We start from the raw sequence: 11,191 nt of genomic DNA on the forward strand, positions 1-11,191 counted from the left end.
CAGGCATATGGTTGCGAAGTGCAAAGCCACTAGGCTATCCGCGCAGACCAATTGACTAACCTGACATCTAAACCCATGTGCTGCAACTTAAGTGTCAGCTTATCATGTGGTACCCTATCAAATGCCTTTGCAAAATAAAAAAAAGGCAGTATATATCTTTCCCTCATCAACTGCTCTTGTAACTTTATTATAAAAGCAATCATATTATTAAAGGAAGAGCTTCCCCTTAACAAATCCATGTTGATTCTCACAGATAACATTACCCCTCATCTGCCCTATGCTGTATGTGGTCACTCACTAATTTCTCCAAGACCTTAACAACTACTGATGACACATAAACTGGCCTATAATTAGACACTTCCAGTCTGCTACCACCCTTATGCAATGTCACTATCTTACCTTCCTCTCATTCCCTGGGTACCTTTCCTGTAGCCAGACTTGCATTGAAAAGCCAGGTCAACGCAACTGTCAGTTTTTTACCACATTCTCTCAAAATCCATGGTGAAATACCATCCAGTTCCACAGCTTTGCTGACATTCAGAGTACTCAGTATTTGGAACACATTCTCCTCTAAACCTTGAACCCACCCTATCCCTCTAGTATTAAAACCTATTTCTCCAGGATGAAATACTCCAGCAAAGTGTTTACTGAACAACTCCACTATGTCCTCTGCATAAGTAACTCTATTCTCATTTTTATCCCACAATCATTCTTCCTCCTACTGGCCACATAGCTAAAAAATTCCCTAGGATTTTCTTTGGATCTTAATGCCAAACTCTTCTCATATTCCAATTTTGCTTTCCTCACCATACTAGTCACTGTCCTGTCCTGAGTCTTATATTCTTCATGAATCTGCTCTCCATCCCTCTCCTTATATCTCTTCCATAATCTCTTTTTCACCTGCAGTTCCTGTTTGATATTGTTTGTCATCCACTTTACACCAAATTATGTCAGCTTCTTCACTTGTGGAATACAGCTTACTATTGCTGCTAACAAATATTCCTTCACAATTTTCCAAGCACTAATGATATCTTGCCCTTCCAATTCCTCCCTCCATGGAACTTTCCCAAGTTGATATCTAAGACTATTATAATTACCAGCCTTATAATTCCACATACATTCCCTTTTCTTTGATACTCCTGCATGCTTATTCATCTTCCAAGTCAAAACCAGGTCACTCTCTCCAACTGGGGGGAGAGATGTCATCTCAGCTATAATCAGCTCTTCTGATGCTATGACCAAATCCAAAACTCTTGAACCTCTTGTTTCCTCTATTGCATGTTGCCTTAGACATTTGTCCCTCAAGAATTATAGAAATTCCATTCCTTTATTACTACATGCATTTTCCTCTTCCCAGCTTATACTGCTGTAGTTAAAATCCATAACAATCATTCTTCTTGCACTGGCCAAGCTCAACTGCCTAAACATCTCCTGCTCCCCACCCTCCGTGCTCCTTGGCTTGTAGCAGTAGCCCACTAAATATCCTGTCTTGCCCACCTCTACCTCACACCATATACTTTCAAAACCAGTAGTATCACTGCCTTCTAAAGCCTCCATCATCATCACTTATCATAAGCAGTACTCCACCACCACCACATTTTCTCTTCCTATTCTGTCGAAAAATGCTGTACCTGCTACTTCTATTCCTGTTATTATATCATTTTCCGTCAACTACATCTCAGAGATCCCAATAATCTTTGACCAGGCTGATGCTCTCAGCGCCACCAATTCATCTCCTTTATTTCGGATACTCCTGGCATTAGTATAAAGCATAAAAATGTCACTGCTTCTATTCCTATCATTATTCCCTCCAGATCCCACTGGACTCAGTGTTACTTGATGTCGTCCCCCTTCCCCCAAGCACCCATTCCCACAAGAGGCCACTCTTGCTACCATCCACCCTGGGAATTCTAGTTTCCCTGCATTGACACACCAACTCATTCAGAAAACAGCAATCTCTCCAGATGCCTACATCCTTCTTCATTCAAATGCAAGCAGTCTCTCACATACAGTTCTTCTCTGTCCTCAAAGGCCCTCCAAGCATCCACATATTCCAATCCTCTCTTCTGACACATTCTGGCTATTATGCTATTCATTATTACTGCTCTTCTGCTCAGCTCATCACTATCATACTTGGGCAACACACACACAATCTTTCCTCTCTGCATTTTCTTTCATACAACCTCAAGCAAGAATCTCAGATCTCTCGCCACCCGATTTACATTGCCTCTCAAGTCATTCATGCCCACCATCACAATCATCTCATCCACCCTTTCACCCCACTTAATTGCCATAGCCACACTGCCTATATTTCCTACAGGCAGACACTTCTCTGGCATCCTATCTTGCACACCACAGATCATCGAGTCTCCATACATCACAGCTCTTATCACTCTCTTCCTTGATTGCTCACTGCATCTCTAACTCTTTCACTCTCTGTTCCCTACTTACCTGCTGTCCTGGCATCACTCCATCCCTAGCTCCAGCACTCCCTTGCATTTTTCTCATTCTCTCTGACTGCATTTTCTCCTCTTCTATAGTTCCCATAATTCTCTCTCATTCCCTCTCTTCCCACACTTTCTATTCTCTCCTCTTCTATCATTCCCATACCCCCCTCTCTCTCTCTCTCTCTCATTCCCCCTCTTCCACTCTTTCTATTCTCTCCTCTTCTATCATTCCCAAAACTCTTTCTCATTCTTTCTCTTCTACTGCTCCTATTCTTTACTCTTCTATCATTCCCATACCCCCTCTCTCTCTCATTCCCTATCTTCTGCTGTTTCTATTCTCTCCTCTTCTATCATTCCCATAACTCTCTCTCTCTCTCACTCCTACTCTGATTTGCCTTGCATTCATTTCTTCCATTCGCCTAATCTCATCGTTCATATTTCTCATCTCATTCCTGAGACATTCCACCATCTCTTTCAGCTCATCTCTCTCTCTCTCTGCAAGTTAGCAACTCTTACTCACCATTCATCCTCCCAATCATAACCATCTCCGAAAACTTCACAATCGTTCAAGCCTTCTACACTCCCCACTCTTATTTTTTCATTCATATTTCGCTGCTCGTTATTCTCACCTATCACACTACTCGTGTCTTGAAAATCTCCCGCTCCTGATGCAATGAGGTTGGATATTGTAACATTTAACTCACTGTATTCCTTCCATTGCCTATATTTTCAGCATATACACACTTCCCCCTTCTCTCACCTGCCACATATCCAACTGCTGGGATGCATACACAAAATCCTTTATTATGTTACGCAAAATGGAGTCGTTGAATGGGGGGGGGGACTTGGTGACGCCATTTGTAATTGGAGCAGCAGCAGCAGCAGCCACCATCATTCAAATTGTGCTGAGGAACTATTACAACTAAACGCTAAATAATATGTTATATGCTCTACTGTAAGCTAATTTACTTACTCGATACTATAAATATAAACTATATTTAACTGTACTAAATAGCGAATAACGAAACTTATCTTTTCTTCCACCGTAGATGTCTGACTCTGACCTTGACTTCTCGGTAACCCAAAAATAACACAATATAAACAACAACTAAATTCCAAAAACAGCACCACTAAAGAACACTTGTATTACTGAGGGAAATGTAGCACAATTCGCGACAAAAATCATCACACTATACATCTTTAAAAAACACTTTTTTTTTTTTTTTTACCAGAGCTCAAATCCATCGCCATGTTCTTCAGCGACTCTAGCGCCACAGATTGCTAAAAGAAGATCTTCATTTAGCAAACCTGAGCTGTCATCAAAGAGAATGTTGTTGTAGTCAACTCAGTTCTGAATCCTGGTCATCACTAGCTTCTCTAGCACCTTTACCACAACTCCAGACAAACAGTTTGGAGTAATTTGAAGTTCTGATTGTTCTACTTTATGAAGCAGAACAATTTTCCCTGATGTTTAGATAATTATTAATATTAAAAGTACTTGAAACAGTTTCAGAACATAACCAATACATCAGAAATGACCAAATAGTTAATTGAAATAGTTCAGGGAAAATTGTTTACTTATATATGTAGAGCAAGGGGGAAAAAAAAACCTCATTAGAACAATTTGAATTGATTCTTGGTGTATTGAAATAGAGACTTTTATACTTCTACAGTTTGTAGAAGATTTGTTTTATTATATGGTTTTATTTTCCTATTAAATATTATAATAAAAAAAATTTATATTTACAGTGGGAAGCTTTTGCTTTGCCAGAGTTAAATAATTTTCTGAAAATTCTTGACCGAGAAGAAGAAGAATACTTGAATCAAGTAAGAACAAAATATCGCTTATTGCAGGATAAGATCAGAGAAGCCATGGACAGATTACAGCCACCGTCGCCATTAATTACCTGAGCATATGGAAGTGGTTGAGGATAAATTAATTCATTTCAAAAGCTTTTTCACTGACTGGCATGTAGATCACTGAAGATAACATATAGATCTTTCAGTACAGCACTGCCAACTGCTGTGAGGATAATGCCTTCTAGAATACAACAAGAGGTGTCATGCCCTTTACTTCAGAAAGGTTTGTAGAAGGTAGACGTTTACTGTATTTTGAAGTCAGTTTTAGTATGTTTATCTATAATATGCATTGCATATTCAATAGTTATAAAATTATTTTAATAAATTAGTGCACCTACCTCTGACAATAGTAATAGAGATGAAGTTCATCCTTTTAATAGAATAAAAATGTTACTTAAAGGAGAGAAATTTCTGAACATTCTGTTGGAACATCTGCCTAACATAATCTTCAGTAATATCATTGAGCACATATCTTGTTCAGATCAATCAAGAAAGTTTAATACGAAATTACAAAAATGGTTTTGTGCTCTCCCCCCCCCATACGTAAGTAGATTTATAGTATTAAATTAACTACCTGCACTTGATCTACACATTTGTTCTTCCAATTTTTGATTAAATAATGAGGCCCTGAATGATGTTTGGGTGAATTTTGTGCTGTCATGTTTAAAAATGTGCATTAACCATATAATGATAATTTAAGTGAATTCTTTTCAAAGAAATTCAGAAACAGAGATTCTCTACTTGTAAGTAAAATGTTTTGCAGCTTTTACTTTTTATTTATTTATTTATTTATTTATTTATTGTAATTAGTGAATATTCAGTTTTTTAATTTTTTAAATTGAATAATCTGCGTTGTATAGAACACTCCTGTTATTATTTTGTTATTTATATTTTTATTTTTTATTCATCGCCTAATGAATGGATATGTACATCATTTAAAAGAAAATTCTGATTTCATATTTAAAAAATGTTTTTTGTTGTAATATATCCTTTATCTGGGGAGGGAAAAAAAATAGACATTTGGATAATTCGCATTTCTTCCCAATGAATTCAGAATGATGGTTAATTTATTAAGTAATTATAGTTAATTCTTTTAGATTATAATTTAGAATATACTGTTGAGCCTTTTGTTATGTAGAGTATAACGAAAGGTCTTTTGTTATACTCTGTATGTTTAACTGTTGAAACTTCGCAGCTATAATATGTAATTGTAAAATCAGTTATTCCTTTTTATTATTATTTATGTCATTTTCTAATGTACAGGAGGAAATACAGTTTGTTTTATTACATATTGCTTGTGGTAACCAATATAATATGCATTGAAAATTTCCTAAAAGAACATTGCTATTAGACCAACATATATATTATACCTTTAAATTCACATTTTGGATTGCTAATGTGCAAATAATCAGAAAATATTCAGATAAGAAATTTGTCACATTTCAGAGCTCCTTGTCAGACTCCATTTTTAACAGATTAAAACAAGACCCCAGATTCCTTTCAGGGTCTTGTTTTATTTTGATGTATTAATATATCAAAGGATAACTTAAACTAAATATTGAATGGTTTCAGTTTATGTTGCCTATATGTTTCTGTAGTGATTATTCATATTAAAAGTTTTCCAGAATAACCACAGTGAAAACATTTTTTAGTTCTGCTAGTTTTGCATTCCTTATGGCACACTTTGTCAGAACTAAATACAGTTATAACTAGTATAACGTATAGCAAATGTATATCATTAGAACAAGCATATATTATTACGTGACACCTCCAGGGAGTCCAAGGACTCATTGTGGGAGGGCACACTACTCTACTTTATACTACATCATTCAAAAGAAAATATAATATTAGAACATAACTCCAGCCTTATGAAGAAAATGTTTTCTACCTATCAGAACCATATTCTCAGTTTCATATGGTGACCATGCAAAAACCTTGTCTTTTGAAGGATTCATAAATAAGTCGATGAACTTATTGCTAACCCCTTCCTTCTGTTCATGGTATTTGTTGCCAAACTGAAAAAAACATACTGTCTAAACAGCATTTGGACAGTCTGATATCAAGTGGAAAGCATTCCTATCCCTGGGTATGTTCATGAATTAGCTGACAATGTCAAAACTTACTAAAAGGTATGGTTCCAGTATCAGATCTTTGGTCTCTTATAATGTATGAAATTCTTGATCCTCTCACTTGCTGATGTGTGGGTGTTAAAGGTATATCTAGGTTGTGAACTGTAGGAGTGCCATATATATTCTGGGAAATATGGTATGCTTGGAGGTCAGATGATTTGTAACTTCCTGTAGCCAGTTGCTGGGATCCTAAATTTAGATTGCCAGTTTTATTATGAGTAAGCCACATTAGGTTAGCATTCAATAGAAATGTCAGAGTAACAAAGTAGATAATCTGTTTTCAACAAGTATTCACTGGTGCCCAAATCTACCATGAAGCTACCTTTATCAGATTAGAGCAGTACAGTAATCTGTTTATCTGATGAATGTGAAATGGGAGGAGGTTACTTGGTAGTGTTGATGAGTCTCTGGATGGCTCCTCAAATCTCTTTCTCTCTGTTTTTAATTGTGTCAACATTTGAGGTATTCTCAGAAACTGAAAGGAAATTCAGTCCCTTGGGTATATGTATGATGAGAGGTTAATGACTGCCCTTACCTTGTAACAGTCGCATTCTACAGCCTTTCTTTTCAAGTCCATAACCTGTCAGATTTCTTTAACTTTACTTTTATTAGTTTGTGATATTGGGACTGCTTTATTGGCAATGAGCATCGAGTCTATTCCTCCCAAATGCTGTGGTCAGCTTATTCATAAACATGTTCAAGGATGAAATCCTGTTGAAATACCATTTAGACAGTACATTTTTTGGGTTTGGTGACAGACAGAATGGAAGGTTAGCAATGGACTCTTAATTTCATTCCCACCTCGATGACTTATTTATGAAATACTTCAAAAAGACATGCTTTGGAGGGTAACCACTGAGAACATAAGCTCCAATATGTAGATAGCATTTTCATCATATAGGCCATGGTCTAAAGGAGAAGCTGGTGGAATTCATACACTTCTTATGAATACACTTCAGGGGTTACCCCCCCCCCCTCCATCCCTCTGTGTTTTATACTGGAATTATAAAACAATCATGGACATGATTGTTTTCTAATTGGACATGATTCTTGCAGTAGTCTCTAACCAAAATAAACTTACTTATGCTGTCTATAGGAAGCCAACACATATGCTACTTCCCACCACCATTCAGATTTCAAGTGATGAAGAGAAGACTCATCTGCTTGACCACCTGAGGCTTTCCTGGGTGTTAGTTTATTATAATTTTTTTTCCCTGAGGACTTAACCATTTTGTGTCAAAATTTCTCTAAGGTAGTCCAGTCCTTCATCTTCTTGATGCAAAAAAGGTTATGATCCTCTGACAATAAAACATCTTACGACAAACACCCGAGATCATGAAGTAACCAAGACTTCAAGGACGATTGAAGCAATACAGTGTGAAAGTGGCCTTCATATTCTCTATACCAAATTTCCACAGTTTCATAGCCACCTAAAAAAAAAAACTAGGAGTGTACAAGATCCACTGTTCAGATCTAGAGAAAGACAGATGGATGGCTCAGGTAAATCCACATTGGAATGCAGCAGCAATTGCATACAGACATGTAATGAAGCTTCTGAAATTATACACTGTCTTGCACAGTGTGATAAAACTCAAAATCTTATTCCAAACTATAGTTGGTCCTTTATCATAACACTAAGAATATTCAGAATACACAAATTAGTCTGCTTTCTGTGACAAGTGAAGGTCACCATGTTCTATGTCAACACACCAGAATAGTTACATTGGAATGCAACAGCAATTGCATACAGACATGTAATGAAGCTTCTGAAATTATACACTGTCTTGCAGAGTGTGATAAAACTCAAGATCTTATTCCAAACTATAGTTGGTCCTTTATCATAGACACTATGCCAGTCTTCTGTATAATGACTTATATGTGATGTAGGTTACACACACACACACACACACACATATATATCAACTATCAATCAACTAATGCCTGTTATTACCTTATAGGACAACCTGTGCTATAAAATTCGTGTCAGTTTGAGTGTATGATTGCATTTTATTTATGTGTGAAAGTTTTAAGAGTGCATAGCACATCAGTGCTTCTCATAATTGGTCCAATACAATTAATTGTAGGATAACTTTGAATACTTTAATTTATCAATTAATATAATTTTAAATATGGAAAGCATAAAGGTCAAATGAACAATAGCTATGCTTCGTGTGCACTGTTTATGTGAGAAGCACAAAGGGTTTACGCTTCATAGTGAGATTTGATTATCATTGGCAAATACTAGAGTGAGACATGGATAATTTAAATTTTGATACGATTTTTAAATACCATATAATATGCACAGAAATCGGAAAAAGTAATCACTTGAGAAATTATTATTTTTCTGGATTGAACCAAAGAAAGGTTGAAATAACTCATCTTACTTATTTATACACAAGTTCCAACCTCCTTCGACTATAATCAGTCATGCAATCCATGGAAGCTCTTGCAAAAAATGGGGAAACCAGACATTCAGTAGATCATCAATACTGTTTTCCATTGTAAATATGTGCAAAAAAAAAAGTTATAAAATATTTATAGAAAATTACTTGTCTGTATTGGTGTCCTAAACACGTCGGATCACTCTTCATGCACGCAAAACAGATGAAACTCATAAAACAAAAATAGCAAGTTATGACAAATGACAACATTCAGTTGGATTGGTTGACACAATTACCAATCACAGTCACTGATTTCTGGGTGCTATTGTCTCATCACACACACATACCCTGCCTCTCCTTCTGGGTGGTTTAAAACCACTGGAATGTTAAAAATTTGACCTGCTTCACCATCTGTACGTTCTCTTCAGAAGGCTCAGTGTTGTATTTGTGACTGCACACCTGGGCTATTAATGCAAATGTGATGCAATGTTATGCATCAAAAAGTGTCCTCTTCATGAGATATTAGCATATTGTGTTTAATTTTAGGAATCACACAAAGCCAGTAAACAGTTAGGGGAGTCTTTAACAGGAATAAATGCAAAAATATAATATCTGTGATATTGCTGTTCTGTGGGTGTGCATTGCACACATGCCTCTGAAATGTATTATTCCTAACAGGATATCATAAGGGACAATGCCTGTTATCATAAGGAATGAAACTTGCCATAAGGACTCATATTATAAAAAAGAAAAGAAAAAAAGTTTTTGTGGCTGTTCTGAGAAACTTTTCTATTTTGTGTTCAATCCTCCCCCTCCCCCCAAAGAATGAAATGGGAGAAAATCATGTTTTACTCTTTATCCTTTCCTTTTTACCTTTATATATATTATATAATAGTATTTGTTACTCACTAGCCATCTTATTAAATATTTTGTTTTAAAATTTGGTGCCTTAATTTTCAAAACTAATATTAAAAGATATGGAAATGGAACTGAAATTATTGTCAAACTGAATTTGCTGTTAGATATGGAAATGTAATTATTATCAAACTGAATTTTCTGTTTGAATATTTCTAACTGCACTGAATTATTAAAAACTTAAAACTGTTGTTTTTACCAAAACTTGTAGCTATTTTTCTTCTCCCTTATGAATTACTTAACTTCATTAGAAGGGAAGGATTAAGGAGGGGGGGGGGGGGGCTATTTTTGTATAATTCCTTAGAAATTAAGGAGAAAATAATCTGTATATGAAGGCATTCATTGGTATACGATATGAGATGTTATAAATTATACAATTGGTTCTTTAAATATTTTTTCCTACACTGTTATATAACTAGTATACTATGAAATTATAATTGCTATCTAAAGAATACTTATACAGCAAGTAAGGATATAAGCTAGTTATAACAAATATTACAAAAATTAAAATCACGTATGATATATGAAATTTTGTTTCATATAAATAGTTTTTCATTATATATAACTGTCTGTTTATTATCCAGTGGCTTGCATTTTCATTGCATTTTGAAAAAAAAAAAACAGATATAAAATATTTTATTTTAATATAAATCTTTTGTATAAACATAGACTGACTGCATTAGAAAAGACAGAAGGAGACTGTTATCACTCTGTACAAGTTTATGATGATAATTGTGTTTTTATAGGTATTATAACAACCTTTATTATTATTAACAGACCTTCATGGACTCGGCATATTCATCATGGGCTAATCTTCTCACATCACTCTCTTGCAATGCATTCATTTGTTAACTAATCACTAAAAAATGTACTTTCACTCTCTTGCTTACCACATTCTTATACACTAAGAAGGCCAAAGCCCATACGACTTTGATGGATAGCCAATTATTCTTCATCTCTCTCTCTCTCTCTCTCCCCCCCCCTCCCCTCCACTCTCTGAATAATTCCTTTGGTATTAATCTAGTAAAATGTCTCTTTTACTTCGACTATTCAACTTATAGGCTTCTTACATCGGATCCTACCCGGAGTCAATTGAAGAGACTTAATTCTCTTATAGATAATGTATCTACATGGAATGAAGATCAAAAGAAAAAACTTAAAACCTTCTTCGGTCGTCCACCTAGATTGTATGGTCTTCCAAAAGTTCATAAACCAGGCATTCTGTTAAGACCAGTCGTAGATTGTATAGGTTGCCGCACTTACAAAATCTCAAAATTTTTATCAAATTTACTCTCCTCTTCAACTAGAAGAACTTATATAAAAAATACTTTGGATTTCAAAAATAAAATTTCAGATCTTCATTTGGACGTTTCTGATATCATGATCAGTTTAGATGTTTCTTTATTTACAAATGTGCCTCTTTTGGAAAGCATTGAATTACTACAACAGGAATTTCCTT

The 11,191-nt window shown here is 35.4% G+C and overlaps 1 protein-coding gene across 2 annotated transcripts in view; it reads left to right on the top strand.

Moving 5' to 3' along the window:
* LOC150100732 (ras association domain-containing protein 1-like) overlaps positions 1-5,156 on the top strand; it is a 186,229-nt gene extending 181,073 nt beyond the window's left edge. The window contains exon 10 of one of the 2 annotated variants that reach the window (XM_090401801.1): positions 4,197-5,156. In XM_090401801.1, coding sequence (XP_090257927.1) covers positions 4,197-4,358 — 162 coding nt within the window. In that variant the 3' untranslated portion in view covers positions 4,359-5,156. The remainder of the gene's footprint in view (positions 1-4,196) is intronic. The other variant, XM_090401802.1, reaches the window with a different exon arrangement.
* The last annotated feature ends 6,035 nt before the right edge of the window (positions 5,157-11,191 follow it).

The sequence above is a fragment of the Typopeltis vanoorti genome, chromosome 12, assembly GCF_054136105.1.
Source record: "Typopeltis vanoorti isolate ZY-2024b chromosome 12, IOZ_Tvanoo_1.0, whole genome shotgun sequence".
In the NCBI taxonomy this organism is placed as follows: Eukaryota; Metazoa; Arthropoda; class Arachnida; order Uropygi; family Thelyphonidae; genus Typopeltis; species Typopeltis vanoorti.